Source organism: Bactrocera neohumeralis, chromosome 3 (genome assembly GCF_024586455.1).
Source record: "Bactrocera neohumeralis isolate Rockhampton chromosome 3, APGP_CSIRO_Bneo_wtdbg2-racon-allhic-juicebox.fasta_v2, whole genome shotgun sequence".
NCBI lineage: Eukaryota > Metazoa > Arthropoda > Insecta > Diptera > Tephritidae > Bactrocera > Bactrocera neohumeralis.
The window spans coordinates 77,389,422-77,411,631 of record NC_065920.1 but is presented as its reverse complement, the minus strand read 5'-3'; the positions used below and the strand labels follow the sequence as shown (position 1 = coordinate 77,411,631).

At 33.5% G+C, this 22,210-nt stretch overlaps 1 protein-coding gene across 3 annotated transcripts in view; it reads right to left on the bottom strand.

Annotated features, from left to right (window-relative positions):
- The window catches only part of LOC126752496 (thrombospondin type-1 domain-containing protein 4), a 104,307-nt gene that overhangs the window by 16,268 nt on the left and 65,829 nt on the right, over positions 1 to 22,210 (bottom strand). For 2 of the 3 annotated variants that reach the window (XM_050463335.1, XM_050463333.1), the window contains exon 1: positions 13,387 to 13,498. Coding sequence is in view for 1 of the 3 variants with exons in the window: in XM_050463331.1 (XP_050319288.1) it covers positions 18,482 to 18,639; positions 19,472 to 19,574; positions 19,842 to 19,920 (340 nt within the window). In the remaining 2 variants the exon portion in view is untranslated. Of the gene's footprint in view, positions 1 to 13,386; positions 13,499 to 18,481; positions 18,640 to 19,471; positions 19,575 to 19,841; positions 19,921 to 22,210 lie in introns of those variants that run through there. The other variant, XM_050463331.1, reaches the window with a different exon arrangement.

Sequence of the window (22,210 nt, the reverse complement as noted above, 5' to 3'; positions counted from 1 at the left end):
TAACAATACAATCTCCAATGAAATTCATTCAGATCGGACAGCTATAGCATATAGCTGTCATACAAACTGACTATATAAAATCAAGTTCTTGTAAGGAATATTTTGTATTTGTGAAGGGTATTTCTATTACTTTACATCAACAAAATGTAGTGTATTTAAATATATACTGTGTAAATATATACTGTATATGTATATGTACATACAAAATTCTCCACAAGTAGGAGCAACTATTGACCTTGAATTAATTCGTAAACGAAAATTAAAACAAAAATCGAACTGATAGGCGCAAGAATCGGCGTTAACAATTTAAATTTATTTGCTTTTAATTAGCTGTTTATAAAGCCTATTAAAGCTACTTAATAATGGCATACAATTTGTGTGGCGGTGTGTGAGAATCTGTGAATGAACAGTGAGTTGCCACAATTTGGCGCTTTTTTGTTTGCTTCACGAACACTTCATTCTGCTTAGTAATGCTTGTAACACACCCTAATAAACACACACACATACATACGTACATATGCAGAGTAATGTGAGTAATATTGGTCATTTGTTCGGAAAATCGGCAATAAAAAGTCCATCAATTACATTTAAAGTGCGATAACCACTTTAAGCTTTTAAACTGCGAGCCCTAGCTGCTAAACATTTGTATACAACAACACATAATTATGTATGTGGGAGCAGTTGTACATATTTAAAAGTGTTTTTGACAGGTGCAGGTCATGATTTCGGCTACTCATATCAATTGTACCTTCGATTCTGCCACCTTCCTCATATTACTCACGTGCTCTTAGCTGCATGGGCGCACACAGTTGCAACTTTTGCCTTTTGTTTGCCTATAAATTTTATTTTTATACTTCGATTGCAGTTGAAAGTCATTAGCAGGTTTATTTGTGTGTTCAAACTGTTTATTTGCACTTCTGAAGTGTGAGCATAAAACTGCTGAGAGATTTGTTTACTCAGGCATTAAGTTAACGGCCTCCTTGCGGTTTTATTTGCTTTCATTGGAATTGTAAAAGAGAGTGTTTATAAGCATGTTTACTATGAAAATGTAAAATAAACTTTATATCGTGGATATTATTTGCAATATGAAGTTAATTTAAAACAAGTAAGAAAGGGCTAAGTTCGGGTGTCACCGAACATTTTATACTCTCGCATGGTAAAGTGATAATCGAGATTTCATAATACGTCATTTACATATTTTTCAAATACCGTATTTTTGTAAAGTTTTATTCCGCTATCATCATTGGTTCCTAATGTTTATACTCGTATTATACAGAGAAGGCATCAGATGGAATTCAAAATAGCTTTATATTGGAAGAAGGCGTGGTTGCGAACCGATTTCGTACATGTCATCAGAGTGTTAAGAAAATATTATATACCGAATTTCATTGAAATCGGTCTAGTAGCTCCTGAGATATGGTTCTTGGTCCATAAGTGGGCGGCGCCACGCCCATTTTCAATTTTTAAAAAAAAAGGCTGGGTGCAGCTTCCTTCTGCCACTTCTTCCGTAAAATTTAGTGTTTCTGACGTTTTTTTTAGTCGGTTAACGCACTTTTAGTGATTTTGAACATAACCTTTGTATGGGAGGTGGGCGTGGTTATTATCCGATTTCTTCCATTTTTGAACTGTATATGGAAATGCCTGAAGAAAACGACGTTGTAGACTTTGGTTGAAATAGCTATAGTAGTTTTCGAGATATGTACAAAAAACTTAGTAGGGGGCGGGGCCACACCCACTTTTCCAAAAGAATTGCGTCCAAATATGCCCCTCCCTAATGCGATCCTTTGCCAAATTTCACTTTAATATCTTTATTTATGGCTTAGTTATGACAATTTTGTAGGTTTTCGGTTTCCGCCATTTTGTGGGCGTGGCAGTGGGCCGATTTTGCCCAAGTTTCATCATGATATCTCAATTTTTACTCAAGTTACAGCTTGCACGGACGGACGGACAGACAGACGGACAGACAGACATCCGGATTTCGACTCTACTCGTCGCCCTGATCACTTTGGTATATATAACCCTATATCTGACTCTTTTAGTTTTAGGACTTACAAACAACCGTTATGTGAACAAAACTATAATACTCTCGTTAGCAACATTGTTGCGAGAGTATAAAAAGAAAAAGAAGCTGCCGCTGTGGATGAATATGGAAGGCAAATCGTAATCAGAACACCTCAAATCCCCCACAGATCCCTTAGCGCAACATTCGGAATTTTCTTCTTTACAGATAAAACAGAAAATTCCAAAGACTTAAGAAGTTACATGAGCTTACGGGCAAAAACTCTATTTTTTTATTCTCTTATTAATCTACAACAACACCTTCTTTGTAAAAAGAACAAAATTGTTGAAAAAGGGCTGTTTTTACCGAAGGAAACCCATGTACCCCCTTAAAAAATTAACTTAGAATGTCATATACATATACCTTTGGGATTTAATATCTTTATAAAAAAAATATATGCTGGACTCTCATATGAAGTTCTTTCCAAATTTGAATAACGCTTACATCAGGACATTGTCTTTAGAGAGGAAGCGCTATCAAAGTACATAAATGGAGCGCAGGAATACTAGACTTAAAAGAAAAATTACAGAAACCAAATATTCATGAAATATTTTTCCTATATTGAGCAATAATTTCAGTAAATATAGATGATTTTTGTACTTTTTAGGAAAATATATGTATTGATGCCACAATAAAGCCTGATCAGCAAATTTCTTTTCATTTACATATGTATTATTCTTTAGTGGTCCTAGTAAACTCAAAACTTGATATGATTTTTCATGCTACAAAAAAAATTAAAATTTTTTTACCAATGTTATCTAAAAATGCATTTATAATTTATATAAGGAAAAATATGCAACAGCTCGCCTCAGTGCCTGAGAGAACAAAATGTACTATATGTTGTACACTGAGACTACTAAGTGCGAGTAAAAATAAAAATATACATATACTTTTATACATAACAGCGCGTGCAGTTTTAACGGACGATAATGAACTTCAGCTTGGCATACGAAATTCTTCCATGAATTCGTGTTTGCAAAAACTTTTATGGTTTTTTGTTTTCCATTTCGCACTTCCAATTTTTATGTACGTGATGCAATGCTCCTAATTATTTTCTAAATTTTATTACCCTTCAACTACAATATTGCTTAGTTTACTTGTATATACGTAAACATATAAGTATTTGTAAGTAATATTGGTGTTATCACCCATTTTTGTTTTGACACTTTTTAAGTGTTGCGATTTTTTTGATTTGGCTTTCCATTCATCCATATGTGCGTATGTTTGTGTGTCTGTTATAACATATTTTTAAACTTTAGTCATAGCTTATTTGGTATTCAGTTTGCTTGCAAAACATCTGTCATCTATACTAATCGAATCATCGCTCATGAAAAGAGATTTATGTTCTCTCTCTAATTTTGATTCGTGCTCGTTTTATGCAATTTTTTATAAGCACCTATGTGAGTACTGTTCTGCATTTCATTTAATATAATACTACATATAGTTTGTAATCGAACTCTACTATAGAAGATAACCTTATGCAAAACAAAGCCTAAAATCTATTAAGTTCAATAGAATATTGCAGAAGTTACAAAAATCGCGAAAAGGAAATGTTTAGCGGATTTCAGAACCACTTTTATTTGAAGCCTCTGAAAATTGCTTATATTTCATCGTATTAAAGAAGACTTCCAAGCCAAACTCTACCAGTTTTGTCTAGCGTTGTAAAATCAATCGTTCGACCAGGCTGGAGTAGCTGATAGTGGATGATGCCTTTCCAATCCCACCAAACACTCAGCATAATCTTTCGAGGCATCAATTCTGGCTTGTGAACCATTTGTTGAGCTTCACCACGCTTAACCGCAATCTTTTTCGCGCATTATTGTCGTATTTGTTCCGCCTTTCGTCTCCTGTTACCATTCGCTTCAGAAATGGTTTGATTTCATTTCGTTTCAACAAAGATTGCAGATGTTAATTCGGTCTATAAATTTTTCACAGACAATACATATGGTGCCCAAACATCGAGCTTCTTTTTGTAGCCAGCCTTTTTTAAATGGTTCGAAATCATTTGTTCATGAATGATACGTTCCTTAGCGAGGCCATGGCTGCTTATGTGACGGTCCTGGTCAATTTTTTCCTTAAATTCATCGACTTTTCAGCTATAGGTCGACCAGAGCCAGGTGCATCTTCCACATAGAAATTTTCAGAAGGGAAACGAGCGATCCATTGTTGGGATACATTTTTGACTTGATAATAAAAAAAAATAGAAAAATTAAAGGCAAACCACCTTTCATTTGCAATTAAAGCTCATACTTAGAAAGACTTTCGTAGAGATATTTAATAACCTATTTTTCAGAGAATTAAGCAAAAAAGGTATTAATTTTTGTGACGAACCTTACTAAGCTAAACTATACACGTTTCTCAGTTTTTGAGATATAGATCTGAAAATTCCTTTTATATCCAAGCAGCTTCTTATCTGTCGTAACCGGCGATATCTGACCACTATAAAATATAACCGAACTTGTACATAAAACTTTTTTATTTGACATTGTATCCTCACGAAATTTGGCAAGAATTATTTTCCAAGACAATTCATTAACGTTCGAATATATTGTTCAGATGGGAATATTATAGAATCTAACAGACATACAAGCGAATCGATCAAAATCCAGACCTTCTATAGAAACCTTTTTTATTTGATAAAATATCGTTACAAAATGTGACGTAGACTATTTTCTCAGATACCAACGATACAATCTCCGAATAAACTCTTCAAATCGGATCACAGGAGCATATAGCTGCCATACAAAACAAACGATCAAAATCATATTCCTGTATGTAAAGTTGTTTTATTTGACAAGATATTCTTACAAAATTGTACATGGACTATTTTTGAAGATATCTACACAAGCTCCGAAAAAATATTAAGATCGTATCGTATATTTGTCATACAAATGAATGGATCGAAATCAAGTTCTTGTATGGAAAACTTTTTAATTTGACAACATGGCTCCATGAAATTTGGTAGAAATTGTTGTCCAGGGCAACGTTACAATACCCGAACAAATTATTCCGATCATCCCACTATAATATATAGTTGCTGATCTATATACAAGCTGATCGGTCAAAATCGAGACCTTGTATTGGAAAAATTTTTATTTACCAAGTTATCGCCACGGAATTTGGCGTAAATGTATTATTATTCAAGGCATTGCAATAATCGCGGATTTAACATTTTTCTTTAAAATCAACAAATTTGTATTCTTTCTTCATAAGCAATATCTTTAGGGTGACTACAGACTTTGCTTTTTCCATTTAATCTACTCATACATATTTATACATTTCTACGATATTCAAGCAACTAATGAAAATATATCCACCTTTGCCTTCATAACTTTGCAAATTTATGTTTCATTCATTGCAATTATCATATTTGAAAACATATGCAAAAAGATTATTTATGTTTTAATGTTATCCAACAAATCATTACAGTCTAATATCCACATTAATATTAATTGCCAGTGTTATTGCTCATAACATTTTATGGACCTTTGAGCTCTTTGAAATTGCAACAATTTGAATTGAAATACATTTTGAAATATTTACGCTGGAGTATATTTTAATAAACACGCATTCATGTGAGAATACATTTCCATAACATTGATTGGTATAACGCGCACAACATAGGTGGGTAGTTTTCTTTGTATATCTTGGATATTTAACTAAAAGTCAGAAGACAAACGCAAATTGCTATATTAAATTAAACGGTTAGTAAACTATGTGGCCAACGGCTTTGCTTATAGGAGTATATACTATATGGTTGTACATCGGTTGATATGTTAAAGCTTTTTCGTTGTAGGTAAAACAATTTCATTATAATTCTAATTGGTGGTTTATGGGTTGGTTTACAATGCGCAGTCAATTCAGATTTGCATATTTAATTAATTTATTATTCCCATGCGCAATAAGAATACGAAACATTTAATTAGTAAAACTATTTTATTTAATTACAACCATTTTATGTGAAATTAGCGACATGTATGAGTCTCCTTAACCACAAAGAGTTTGTGCGGGTGTCATCACTAATTATAATATCTTCGGTATTCAGCATTCTATGCTTGAAAGGTGCTGACAATGTGCACCCTCAACTAGAACGGATTCCTTTGTTGTCAGCAGCTTATCTGAGATCATCGAAATTCAAAGATTTAAACTGAGCAAAACTGACTCATCCGTTGACTCATCGCGAATGATGCAACGAATCAAAAAACTATTTGGTGAACATATTTTTGCGAACTCATTAACAAATTTCCAATTGAAATCAGTGATAAAGAGGATGTTTAGACTACAGTTTAGCTCTAACGCTCTTGCGAAAAATTGAGTTTGTTATACGACTGGAAGCTGGAAGGATCTGTCGTTATTTACCTTAAGGCGACTATTGACAAAATGTAATATATTTTTCGTTACTTTTTCTATTATCAAAGTATGAAGTAAAGCTCTAACTAAAACTCGACATTTCATCACTCAATTAGAATGTATCTATTAGTATGATTTCGATCGCTATCTATAATCAACCATAAATTTATGCCACATTGCTGACAAGCCGACAGATAGGTTCCCTACACAGGCAAGTCTCCACGCAGCGCCGCCATCAGTCGTTTGTCTACAAACTTTTTGCAACCACATACATACATACTTCCACTCATCAGACACCGCCACTTGAGGCGCTGCACACACCAAACAAGGCGGTAGGCAGTGCGCAGCCGGCTTCAACAGCTTTACCATTTTCGCAATGCCTACAAATTGGGTTAATTACTCGCTTCGTTTGAAAGGGTGCTCCAGCCACATTTGCATTTTCCAGCAGCGGCGTTTATAAACTCAACTTTTGTTGCAATTAATTCTAGCATCTCAAATGATTTAAGCGCCAATTTTGGTTGTGACATTTGCGTAAAATGTAATGGTTTTGATTACAATGCACTTGCCATGGCCAATCGGGGCCATATCGAATTGCTATTAGGCGCTAATGTGGTGGCAAGCGCCGCAAACATCGATCTGTCAACCGCTAAACCACACACACGTTCGCATCTACATCTTCATCATTCGTCATGCAGCAGTCTTCATTCGTCATTTTAATGCCAACATTTATGGTTAAGCGCAAAGCTATCAATTTACGAGCCAATTTTAGCGTGGCGCTTTGTGGAAATCGTCGGCTTATTGGGCGGCTTAAATACTAGCACAATTATTATAATAAATACTATTATCATAATTTTGCCGTTTTGAAAGAGTTGCATATTATTTGACGTCATTTATGAGCTGGCGCCGTCGCAAATAATGTGCTAATTACTGAGTAAAGCTTACACATGTAGCTTACACATGGTGGAAATATACCCACAGTAGAAGCATTTTTAATGTGTTTAATAATACGAAAGTGTTGTTGACTCATTATTTCTCCATATTTATAACTTTGAGTCAAATATTTCTAGAACAAAGTGATAACTTAGGCATATACCAAGCAAAGGAAGGGATGGAGGCATATGTAGAAGTTCACGCAAGTGTGGAGAGTTCTCTGATTGCCATTCACTTGGGAATCATCAGAAACGATTCTTTTACATATGGCTCCAGCACAGCGCACGACTTTCGGTCTTAGATACAAATATACCTCTGTGATACAAAAGTCCCGATTTTGACGACTTGTAGCCGTTTGCTAAAGAAATGGTGACAAATTTTATCTTTGTGTTCAGTAAGGTCTACCATTACAACCGTTGTGTACAGCGCTTGGAAATTGTCCATGAATATTAAAGTTTTCCGAAAGACACGGAAATCTGAAAAATCATCTTCTCAGATAAGATCTACATCTTAATAACTTCCTCAACAAACGAAATTGTCGCTATTGGTGTGCGTCAAATCCTCGAGTGGTTCAAGAAACGAAATCAAATCCCCAAAAGTTTACCATTTGTTGCGGAATATGGTATGGTGACACTATCAGGGCTTATTTATTAGGAAGTGAGCCATAATGAGTCGTTAACCATCATTTTTCCCGGATTTCGATGAAATCGTCGCGGACGATCTCTATTTCCAGCAAAACAATTTTCGATCAAAGTTGGGCAACTTCTCAATTTCGAAAAATTGCTGAGTCAAATATCATCTCTAGATTATTTTTCTGCGGGTACGTTAAATCAAGGGATTACGCCAATCAATCGAAGAGCTCGAAGACAACATTCAGCGCACTATTTGTCGCAATTCCAGTCGATATGCGGGTCATCGAGAATTGGCGTAAACGGGTGGATAGCTATATGAAAAAAGAACATAACAAAAAAGCAAAAGAAACCTTTTTAACCAAATGTTAGCGCCTTATGTTATTTTAACGTGACGCCGTTCTCGTTGGGAGACCATGTAGTTTCGGAGATATGAGCGATAAAGTGTTTTTTCTGACTGGCAATCGGTTATAACCACTTCATAGAATGGTTTCAAGTTCGTTGTCATAATAAATTTTTAGAATAGCTCCAGCTTTAACTGAAGATTTTTTAAATCAAGAGATGCAGATACTCCAGACTTATTTAAGTAGTCCAGGTTAGAACTGTATTCTAATAAGCTGACATAAGCTTTCTGGATTGATCTCATGTATGAAAACGATATTTAATGTGTTAAGGGTGCTATATATCGCCACCTTAAAAGCAAAATAACGTCAGTTTTCATAAGTTTACAGGCAAAGGAAAAACAATACAATAGAAACCACTCATATTGAAACAAAATTTAAGTTTTGGTTTTAAATTGGTTATATACTAGTTATATATAGGTTATATATTAGTTATGTACTGGTTATATTTGACAGTGGAAGCTGTAACATTATGTAGTGAATCGTAAGCAATAAAAAACTTAATTTAGATTTTTTTGATGTTACGTTGTTTTTGTATTATAGGTGACGGTAAGCAATATTATTTAATATTTGACAAGAATGCTTCTTTCGTTTGAATGCTAAGATATATTTATGAATATATGAGTTTAGAGCTAAACAAGGATATTTCCACAGCACACGCCTCCTCCAATCGCAAAATTATAGTATATTTAGTACACTTCTTTTAAAGCGGAAATATTAAGCTAACACTTACTAGTTCAACGCACACCAAAAATAGCGAAGTTCAGCGCGACTACAGCAAACTCAATAATTAACTATAATTTAAAGTGAATATACATTTTAGTCATTATTTCATTTCTCTCTACACTATCTCATAAGTAGTGGAGCAGTGAGCGTTGTTTAACACCTCGGCATTATTAACACCTCCTACGAATAGACATGGGCATATGCCATCAATTAAACCGAAAGCTTACTGAAAAGAAATTCAACAAGCAGAGTTAAGCTGGTTTTAATAAGCTTATTTGGCTTATTTATTAGTTAAAATTTTGGAGAAGATAACTTAAAAGTGAGACCAGATAAAAAGCATATGCAAATCAAGCTTAAAGCTAGGAAAAAATTCAATATGAAAACTTAATTTTTAGTTATAAAAAAGGGTACATTTTTCAATAGACTACACTTAGACTTTGTCTAGCTGTGAATATGAAATATAATGCATTTTACTTTGCGTCATAAGTCGTGCAGCAGATTTGGATGAATGAAAAATTAAATGGGCATAAAAATGCTAATTTCTCAGCCTGCTGGTATGTAAATATATAGACATATATAAGTATATATTCATAAATATTCAGAGCTTTTCTTTTCATTCACACTCAACTCATTTTATTACATATTTATATAATATGCATAATTTTGTTAACCGAAATCGTTATAATAATTTAAATAGAAATTAGCTTTGGCCAACTAAATCAATTCAAATTGTCACAAATACAAAGGCATGCTGCGTGGCCTGCGCCTACACACGTCCACTTGTTGGTAAACAATATTTAATGGAAAAAATTAAAGAATTATTATTTAATTGCCGCAATTTTCGTGTTTGTGCCATAAAAAATCAATTTATTTCTTTTTATTTTTAAGCAATACTAACCATAATATTTACATATATTTATGATTTTTATTTTCTTTATAAAACTAATCCCACAAGCCACTTCGGCAGCCGCCAACTTTTCGAAATTCTCTGCTTGATCGCTGCAACATTTTCTATAAACTTGTAAACTAATCTAAATACGACAGCTTATATCGTGCTGAGTGATGGAAATCTGCCGCTCAGATGTGTTATTAAGCTCAGCTTAGACTTATTTGCTACAAATATGCGCTCATGGAAAGGTCTGTGAGACTTTTTTAGTTAGTGAGGTTAGCTGTTGATTGAGCTTGGCATATTTTGCCAATTCGCTGTGGTGGCTTATGAGTGGCATACTACATACTCATATATGTTATATTTGGTAGACCAAAATGTTTTTTCGTATTTTGTCAATAGATGTTGTTGTAATCGTATATCTCCAGTGCTAGCAATCACATTTGTCATACAATATAGTGTTGGAAAGGTGAGGTTTTAGACTTCATATAACCAAAAATTAAATTGGAGGACGTTGAAAAAAGTTATAGTTGTTCAAAAATGAGGGAATATAATGAAGAAATTCGCTATATTTTGAAATGTTCGTATAAAAAAGGGGAAGAATGCCACGCAAGCAACCAATAGTTTTGCTTTTCAATCAACGAGTTTTCGTACGATTTGTTTGCGACTAAAGAAATACGATGAGGTTCATAAGGGAATGGTAGTTAGAAATCACCTTTAAAGACAGGATTTAATCAGTTTGAAATTCACTACATACGAATTTTTCCAAAAATTTTAAAAATTACAAAATCAGTGACTCCTATGTTAGTCCTAAGTATTTAGTAAATAAAACAACCAAAAATGTGTCGTCTTTATTATAGTTTTTACGTAACCATTCTTCCTATTTGCTTGTATTTGCTCTCTGAACATGCTGGGTCTTCGTAGTCATATGTGATTTAGGAGAAGGCACAATAGACCATAGGTCGCAGAGCAAATTCTCAATTAATCAGTTAATATTATCAACCCTCTATTTGCTACTAAAAAATTACTATAGGAAATTTTAACTGATACAGGAATTTTTAACTGATTTTGTATCCTATAAATTACCCACTTTTATATCTGAAGCGCATTACAGTGTAAAATATTTGCACAGATGCAACAGAGCGTCACACTTCACATATTTCTAACTGCTTACGTACATAATAAATGCCACAATAGGAACATATTCATTGATATTCATGCAATGTGTTGCATTTGTATGCTTTCATCTGTATTTTGTATTTATTTACAAAGTGCAACATACTTTATAATAAAGTAATTGTTGAGCGTTAACTGTATTTTGTTGAACATTTACCGAACAAGAGGGCGGGTAGGAAAAAGTGAACACAGATACATGTTCACAAACTTACTTGAAAAGCCCACCAGTCAAACAGTTCTACTTATTGTCAAGCTAAAATTTGATCCTGATCAAGGAAATGAATGCAAGAAACGGAAGCCGCCAACTTTGGCTGCATTGAAACTATAATACACTTTTCATAAAAATTTAAAGAAGTTTTCCATAAAAGGTTAAAAAAGATCTTTATCTTGATTTTGATCGGTCAGTTTGCGTGACTCAAAGATTGTAGCATTTTATTGGACAATATTCTGTGCTGAATTCGTGAAGATAATTTCTCAAAAAAAAAAAAAAGATTTTCATGCGAAAACTTGATTTCAGTTCAGAATTATCTTCAATAATAATACATGACAAATTTCGTGAGGATAAAAAGTATTCCACACAAAAACTTAATTTTATTATTCAGTTTGAATGAGAGCTATATGCTATAGTGAACCGATATGGGCTGGGCGATTTCGACAAATTAACAACTTCTTGAAGAGAAAAAGACGTGTGAAGATTTTCATACCAAAAACTGAATGACTAGCTCGCGTATATACTACAAGTATACAGACGGGCGGACCTACAAACATGACTCAATCGCCCCTATTTATTTTGAAAAAGTCGAGTTCTAAACGACATTTCAAAATAAAATAATTAATATAAATACTATACACTGCAAAAACAACCCGCAAACAAAGAGTTGCAAAATAAAATTCCTCGTCGTCGTACAATTTTCTGTCGGGTATCCCTGCACTATATTCGAACGCTGTGGCATTTAAGTGCGTGTAACGCACGAGTACGCACATACACACACACACACACACACACTGATAAACGCACTTGACGTTCTCATTGTTGCAATTTATCTTTTCGATAGCAAAAACATGACAACAATAAATACAATAACAATGCAGTGTGGTGTGCATAAAGGGAGCATATAAATAATCGTAACATAATTGCCAATAAGGTGGAACAAATTTCAATTAACTGCTAACATGTCTGCTACTGACAATGTCAAACCAAACAACAAAAAAAAGCAACAAACTTGGTGATGATGAAACTAATATTTTGGAAAAGCACACGCACATTCCCGGGTGTTCAAGTGTCCGCCCGACGGCAGGAAGTACGAAAGTTGAATGTTTTAGTAAATGGTTTGAGGAACTGCGAATTTATGTCATATTATATTCGCAAAAAATAAAAATAATATAACAATTAATACATTTTTGTCAAATAAACATATATAACTTTTAAAATGCTTTTAGACATAAAACTTTTTTAAAGCTTTAAAAAAATATTTTATACAATTTTTTTTCAGTCTTCCAAAAAAATATTTTATAAAAATGTCGTGTTTTCATTTTTTGATTTTCACCACGAAAAACAAAATGAAACTGGAGTAAACAAATTTTAATATTTTTTTTTTTCAATTATTATTTTACTTGATGTAGGGTGATTAATGTGAATATTATTGTATGTGTATCGCAGTTTTTCTGTTTGTGTTAATATATCCGCAAAAAAAACTAACAAAAAACAATATATAAGAAATATGTTTAATTTTTTCCATAAAAAAGATGGCTAACATAAAGATTTCTTGTTTTAAGTCTCCAAAGGAGCCAGAAAAGTTATCCACTTTCTTTTTAATATTTTTTGTTTTGCAGTTCACACTCTTTGCACCCGCCTTCAATTCTATATTCTTTAAACTTTCTAAACAAACTATATTTTCCAGCATTTAAATTATATATAAAATTTTCGATAGTAGCCCAGTTCTGAAATGTCACTTAATTCCTTCCACACGCTTTGCTTTCCGATTGTCAATTCACCACAAAAACGCTAAACACATTTATTTCAATTGAGTTATATTCTTCCTCAATCAAATCACTGTCTAATCAAATCAAATCAATCAACACACATCATCTTCATTAATTCTAACACACAGTTCTATATAAATCAGTCACATGAACTCTCGCTCGCGCTAAATTTTGCTCAGAAGAATAGCTACGAAACTGCACCAACGCCGCCGCGCCAACACAAACACTACAAAGTTTCGAAATTACCGCCAAAATAAATTTGCTTTTCAAAAAAATACTCTCCGAATACACGCCCGTTTGATTCCGCACAGCGAAAAACACACGTCCAGCACGCGCTAGTCTCGTTTTGATATTGAAATTGAAAATCGCTGGCTTCTACGAACTAGCCAATCTAGTCGATTTAGCGGCTGAGCGTCAGCGGCATTGGAGAACACTTTTAGACGTGCGGCAGACTGGCGAACAGCGCAGTCGCTGCTATCACTGCCAAGCGGACAGACCTTTAACAACTTTTGCACACCTTCGCGCCTTGCTGCCGCAGCGCTGGTGGAGCGTAGCGAAGCGTTCGATTTTTGGTTTACGCACACACAATCAGTTCACTTGATCAGTCGTTCAGTCGGCCGCGCGCTCGGTGTCTCAATTTGTCGCTAGGGAGTAAATGAAGCTCTGATGCTTGTCTAATGGAGGCATCTTAAAGGCGGCTGCTTGCTTTTTTGAGCTCGCACCGATGAAAAAAAAACAAACAAAATATACCCTTAGCTCACTGCTGACTCAGCGCTGATTCTATCACTTGTTTTTAGAGTTGCCAAGTGAAAGTTTTACTTTTTCAAACTTTATTCCTTATTTTTGCCATTTTGTTTGATATTCATAACAGATGCGTATTATGGGAAGTCGAGGTCAATCGCAAGCGGCTATATTAAACATAAAATCTTGGTTGTTTATCACATGTTACTACTTCAATGGAACTTAATATGAATTTCCACTTTGAGATATTCACTCATTTAGCTTTATTTATAGTTAATTGTAAGCTGGTGATTTCTAATCAAACCACAACTATTTTTTTTTATATTTATAATGAACTCTAATGAACGAAATATTTAAAATTTTGGTCAACCACTTTTTGCAATTATTCCGCTAGAGACATTATTCAATCAGTGTAACCACGCTTGGACCATGATCTTTTTCGCACGTTATTGTCCTATTTGATCCATTTTTCGTCTCCTGTTACCATTCACTTCAAAAATGGTTCGTTTTCATTTCGTTTAGGAAAGAATGGCAGATGTTAATTCGGTGCATTAAATTTTTCAAAGAAAATTCATGTGGTACTCAAAAATCGAGCTTCTTTTTGTAGCGAGTCTTTTTAAATGGTTCAAAACCGTTTGATGTTGAATGTAAGTTCTTTAGCGATGTCATAGCTGCTTATGTGACGGTCCTGGTCAATATTTTCTATAATTTCATCATCATTTCTTCCCTTTTTTATACAAAAATTTCAAAATATATCGAATTTCTTCATTATTTTCACTCATTTTTGAACAGCTGTAACTTTTTTCAACTTCCCCTAATTTAATTTGAAGCTTGAAATCTCACTTTCCAACACTTTATGGTATGACACAATATGATTGGTAGTACTGGAGATATACGAAAGCAACGACATCTATTGACAAAATACGGAAATACTTTTTCGACTACCTAATAATAATCTCCAAATAACTTTTAGCAACTCTCGAGTTAACTCTGAACCTCCTTCGAGATTTGTCCTTCATCTTTTCTATTTTTAATACATTTGAAATCTTGGCAATGAGAACTCTACACAATTTTGTTGGAAGTTAGGCCGAGGTTCTCCTTCACTATGGAGTGCGTTTTAATATTGGCCACCCTTTGGAGGTCCCTAATAGTAACAAGGCGCCTCCGAACTCTTATTTATTCTTAGAAACATTTTTTTCCAACAATATTTACTCTACAAAAACCCACAAGCTGCTTATTAATAGTAACGCCCTTAACACACTAGGTTACGAAGGCTACATACACACATATCGGTATCATCGGTAGAGTCCATTGTGCCTCAGAAGAATGCCGCAGTTACACATTTTGTGGTTTGGTGACTCACAGTTTTTATTAACAGAATACTAAACGCAAGCATCATAAATAAAAACAAAATATTTGCAAAAAATATATTTTTGTCTGATGCGTGATGCGGTTTCAACCAGCCTGGTATACATATTTTTTCTTGATCAACAGTTATACTGGGGGAGGACTGGTCTCATTAGAATTGTTAGCTAATTAGTTAAACTAAGCTGTTGAATATCAAAGCTGAATATAGAAGAAAACATAAGAACTTTATAGTGATCTCTAATTCCTAGAGAAAATTCTCTCTAATTCTTCAAAAACGGTTCCGGTTCTTTTTAGACTTGAGCCTTCAAAAAAATTTCCTTTAATTCACGGTTGAATATACATACATAAGTATATTGATGATTTTCTTAAAGATAATAAACTAAGTCATATAGAATATACGCATCTATATTTTATTGACCGCGTTCATCCTCATTTTAAGCAAAGATCCACTTACAGACACATAAGTAGCACCAGCTTGCAGGCAAACAGAAACTCCCACGATGGTGTCGCACTTCTGCAGAGTTAAAAGAGCTCATAAACCACAAGAAAAACAAAGAAACAACCACAGATTTGCAACCACAACAACAACAAAACTCTACTTTTTCATGTGTTTATGGACGCATCCACTTAAGGCAGCCGAACGCGGGTGAATAAGCAGCAGAGCCAACTTAAAACCTCATAAAATTGCTGCACTGACTTTTGTCGATAAGAATTTGAAGGTGAAGAAATAATTAACAGGGCATGAAAGCGAAAGCTACTTGTGGTTATATGTGGTTTACTAAATGGCATGCGAATGTACTTTAGTATGTCTGAATATATATGTGAGTATACGTTATCAAAAAGAGATGGGAGCCGGCACTTAATGAAATGCGCTGCCGATGCTGGGAATGAGACAGCAGAGAATAAAAGTTTATGGGGCAGATGACTAAATTATTTTCAGAAGCTTATAGTCTGATTGAACTAAGCGAACTAGTCCAAGTTGAAAAAAAGTGACAACTATTCAAAAATGAGTGAAAATAATGAAGAAATTCGCTATATTTTGAAATTAATCTATAAAAAAGGGAAAAATGCCACGCAAGTTTAAAAGTTTTACACTCATGGTATAATGTCTCTAGCGGAAAAATGGCCAATATATTCTCAATGGAACCCTACTCAAAAACTAACACGTTTTATACCTAGATCTAGACGATCTCTGCAACCCTGAGAATGGTACGCAACTCTTCAAAGCATTTACGGTTTTACAATCAAATCACAACAAGAAACTTGTATTTAAAATTCACCTTGCCCATCAAGCCACCAACATAAAAGCGCTTTAGCGCACTACTTTTGTGGCTTTTGCAATTGAATGAAAATCGAAAACGATTAAAATGCAATCAAGCAGCGAAGCAACAACAAAGGTGACGACAAAAGCACCTCTCGCAGCGATTGCATATTTCGTAGGCATTTTTCAACAACAGACAACCCCTGCAAAGTACTTAAACCGCAAAACGGCAAATTATGCGCGCCTCGACTCATAATGTCTACACACACACACATACACACACACACGAAAGATTTCTTTCAATGCGAGTGCGCAATCGACGGTAAGTTGTGTGTGGCATACATTGAGGCGTTGATGCAATGAAAATCTGCGGTTGAATCACGTAATTTGAGTTGCAGCGCAAGATATTTTATTGAATTATTTCTTTTATTTGTCTGTGCAACAAAATATGGGTCAAATGGTTAAGCAGCTTGTATTGTTTATAGATGTGTGCCTTGGCGCGCTATTCATTTCCTCAAACGAAATGGCTGGCAAACACTTTCCATTCCACTTGATTTGATTTGCGAGCGCGGCGAAAGTGACAAGCGCTCACACCGCTGTGGCAAATTATGCAATTGGAAATGATTGAAAACAGCTGCAGCCAGCACAAGCGCGCTTGCGAAGTTTCTACTTGTGTGAAGAAAAGAAGTTTTCTATTCATGTGTGCACAGCAGTACATATGTGTGGCTAGCATGCACCGAAATAACGGACATTTGTTGCAGTACCATTAATATACAGACTTGTAGTCAAATAGAGAAAATTCTCGCCACTTTGAAATCTCGATTGCTTTTCATTTAGAAGTTTGTTTGGCTAAGCACTTAACGTGTGCATAAATAGTTTCGGTCACGGGGCCCTTCAGATATGGGAGACTGCTTATTTTAGTGTAGCAAAATTAATTTTAAACAGTTAGGTTCGCAATTTCGCTTCGAAAGTTGAAGTGGCAATGCTGGCGATTTATAGAGTAGCACGTACATATGTCATAAAATAGCGAAAATGCAAAAATAACAAACACAAAATTAATTTGCACAATTTTTAGCGTATTCTGGCAGGTTAGGTTAGATTAGATGGTTGATCTCTCAGGATCCGATAGGACAGTGTCTAATTAAAACTCCCACAATTACACATTCCACAAAGTATTTACTATGTATTTCCAGATTACTTTTACTATTATCAAACAAATTTGTGCTGCTGTAAATAACAGCGAAATTCATTTGTGATCGTTTGTGATAACAGCAGAAACTGTTAAACGCATTTCATATTAACATGCTCTGACGCACAGCAGAAAATGTTAATCGCAATTTACATTAACATTCTCTGGTAGCACAGCAGTAACTGCCAATCGCAGTTTACATTAACATTATTTGTGGAAATTTCTTTCAACATTCTCGTTTACAGCTACATGTTAACCAACAGCAACAGCAGAAATTATGCTGTTATTTAACAGCCGAACAGATTGTGTACTGCCAATTACAGCAGCGGTTTACAGTGATAAATTCAATACAAATTTTGATGGGAGCAAGACGTTAGAGTCGCCTAAAAGTATGCAATAAAATTATTATTTTTTAATTATGGAAAATTGTATTAGAAGTAGAGAAGTTCACTAATTTCATTACTATTTTTAATGAAATTGAGTTTTAAATATATAAAAATATACATACTATATACACTAAAATGATAATTTCATTATTTTTATATTTTTCAACAAAATCGCCTGAAGAAATTTTATTAAAAAAATGATTCGATGAAACGAAATTTTTTTTGTCTAACAAAAACTGCTATTTCTAATCACAATAAAAATCTAAACTCTCTTTTAATGAGTATGAAGCTTACTGAACCTTCAATAATAGAGTCATATACCTTTATTATAATTTTTCTTACTATTATAGTATTTTTTGTACTTTTTTTTTAAATTTTAATATTTGTTGTACTCACCTTGCAAACTCCCTCCACACACATCGCACGCTGTCTATAATTTGAGCGATAATATTCAGCTGGCCTGAAGCACGGCGTACCATCAATAACCGACGAGTTGAGTGTGGCAAAGTATTTCATACCCTTTGGCTTGCAGTTCAGCTCACATTCGGCATCCTCTGACAGTAAGGAAATTAAGAGGAAATTAGAGTTTAGAAGCATAGAAACTGAACAGCAGAAAACGTTATGAATGCAATGTATAAAAGTACGTATATACCCAGGGTTGCGAATTTATAAATAAATTTGGTTTATTATTATACTATATATTATTGATTTTGATATTAAAATTGAAAATTCAATTTTTGTTAAAAATTTTGAGATTAAAACTTAAAGATCTAATTTTTAGTACCGAAATCAGAATTAGGTTAGTTTGGTATAGTAAGCTAATAAGCCATGCATAGACCAGTTTTCGTCCTTTGCGATACCTGATGGAGTTCAGTTACAAGGTTCATGAGGGGTAATCATCCTTCAGTATCAGAATTAAATATTAATTCTAAAACAATTTTTTTTAATTTTTGGTTATAAATTTTTAAATAATTTTTTTTGTTTAGTAAAATTTTCAGTTTTTTCTTCTTTGTCCAAGTTCAAAATTAAGGTTTTAAGAAAAACACGTATTTTTTCACTTTAGATCCTCCAACAAGTTATCTTGGCAACGCGGCCGCTTCTTTTTCAGAGGGGTCATGACAAATGGCGTCGCAATGGCCGAGTTTAAAATATTTTCTTCCAAACATTTCAGAATTTCTTTGCTAATATTTTTATATGAGAAAAAATTGTTGAAAAAAGGCGATTTTTTACCCGAGAAAACCCATGTAACCCCTTAAGGAATGGAAAGTTTTAATTTCAATCAACTACAGGCGAAACAAATCACGCATATACATACATATGTATATAATTTCTTTTATTAAGAACTCTTCATTTATAAAATATCACATATTTCTCTTATTCACCAACCTTTGATATATGGCTCCCACGTGTATTTTTGTCCCTGAAAATCGACCTCATTGAAAGCGGCACATTGCACAGCGCGAAAGTCCGCGAGCGCAGCAGGGCAAGGCTATAGAGAGATCAAAAGGAAATTTACTCGAATAAATATAAGCAGATACAATTATAAGCCTCAACTGATTAAACACAGACATGAGTAAATTACGCATATATATTATATAAATTTATATATATATGTATATATAATATACAAAAATTATATATATGTATTTTAATTTGTAGATATACATATATATTTTTTTAAGTTATGTGTAGAAGTATGTATATATGTATATAATGAAGTATGATAGTGCAGGCGGTACACGACCGCTCCAAATACCTGCTCGTTGCAGATGTGATAACGCCTGTAGACGCCAATGCACGCATTGCTGATATAACGTTTGCCGGTCGAGGAGTTGCTATGGGAGGAATAAAAGAGTAGAGGAACATTAAATGGGTCGAAAACTACTTGCAAAAAGACTCCACAAAGATAATATAAATGGACAATAAAGTAATAAGTAAATAAGTCTGTATAGGAGTAAATTTTTGAAGATTGCATATGTAATTTGCATTTCAGCTAAATAATAAAGGTATATACATATACATATATATACATATATATATATTTAAATAATAAAGCCTTATATATATTTAGAGTATCATGAATACATAGTGTAAGTAAATATATATCGATATATACATACATACATATATGATATCTATATGATATAAATATTTATATAAATTTGTATATATGTATGAACAGAGGAACCTTGAAAATCTGCGTATGCATAAAATTCGCAATTTTAATTAAACTGAACTCTGAATGAACTTCAACCAAGACACCACTCGCACACACACACACACATAAACATATATATACGCTTTTAATTTTATGTGACTCAAATTCACAGCTCATTGTCTCGCACAGTAGCAGGCATTTATTTATTATTTTATAGCTTTATATTTATTTCTTTACTTTCAATTGACCCATTGACGCACGCACCAACACACAGACACCACGCATGCCCATCTGCATATAAAATACTCGCACTTTGCAAAACTTCAGACTCTGGCAACGATAGGCGCTTGGAAACACACTTGAGATAGCAAACAGTGAATGAACACACACACATCACCAATGTCAATATTGTGCCACATTTATATTAAAAATGTGTGTATGTGTTGTGTTGCTAAGATATAAGCGTTTAATAAACAGTAAATAGAAGCACAAAAGTTTAATGACAAAACTTAGCAGCAAATTTGCACTGCTACTAACACTAACGGCAATGGAATTTAAGTATTCGCCGGAACAACGCGGCGCCAGCGCTGATGGGAAGAATTTTAGCTCGGAATTCGCAAACAGACAGACAGACAAGCGCGCACTTGATTAGAGATGTGGAGAAAATATTGTGCTCGAAGCTTATGTGTATAAACACTGTGAGCTATATGTATTAGTAAGTTGCGCATACGCCCTGTAGTATTTTGAAGCCAGACACAAACGCCAATGGGTAAAAATGTATCAAAGCAAATAATGGCTTAATGAATATGTATTCAAATGTTTATACCAATACATTTGCAAATTTATTTATCAACACATAGCATATACATATATATTTGCTATTTATTTATATGCAAACTATAAAATTGAGTTTAGTTTCCTCTACCACAATTCCTATGCAATTAATCATAAATATTCGCAGAATTTCTTATATATAGCTCATTTACTCGCAACAATATAATCTTATTTTTAATTTTTTTAACATGCTAAGTTTTTATTTTAGTTTTTTCAGTTTTTTTTATTTTATTTATTTTTTTTTTACTTTTTTTCAATTTAATTTTTTTTTTATTCTTTATTTTATCATTTTTGTTTAATTTTTTTGTTTTACTATTTTCAATTTTTATTTTTTAGCATGCTAATGTTTTATTTTAATTTTATTAAATTTTTTTATTTTATTTTTTTAATTTTTTATTTTATTATTTTGGTTTTATTTTTTTTTACTATTTTAATTTTTTTTATATTTTTGTTTTATTTTTACTTTTTTTTTTCTTGCGCATATTTTATCTTGTGTTCTCCACAGAATGTCAAGTGTAATTGAAATTGAAGCTAAGCGCCGACAGCCGACAGCCAACAGCCAACAGCCAACAGCCGGCAGTCGCCTGCCATCTCTAGCTTGTATTCTTACAATGCATTGTGACATTGGCCACAGCTGGTCATTGTTGACACAAATTTCTAGCTATTTTATATTTATTAGGCATAATTGGTGGGAATGTGAATTCAAAGCGATCGACACTTTTCGCAAATATAGAGTGCAAAAAAACATATTTACAAATGAAAATTTCAAAAAATATATTATTTGAAAAGAAATAGTTGAACAGAATTTGTGGAATATAAACATACTATACTTCTATACGATATAATAAAATTTAGCATAACCTTAATTCCTTTTTTCTACAGTTAAACTCCGTTGTCTCATTTACGAGACACACCCAGTGTGAAATTTGGAAAGAAATTATTATATTTTTTTGTTTTGCTAGTCTATATCTTTAAACATACCGTACTAATACTTTAAATACATATTTATACATATTTATGAACCGATCACTATCAAAATTTTGCATTTTCTGTATACTCATATGGTGCTTCATAGAATAACCTTCAAGCTTTTTATCTAATAAAAAATAACCTTTTCACCTAAGGCCATAAAC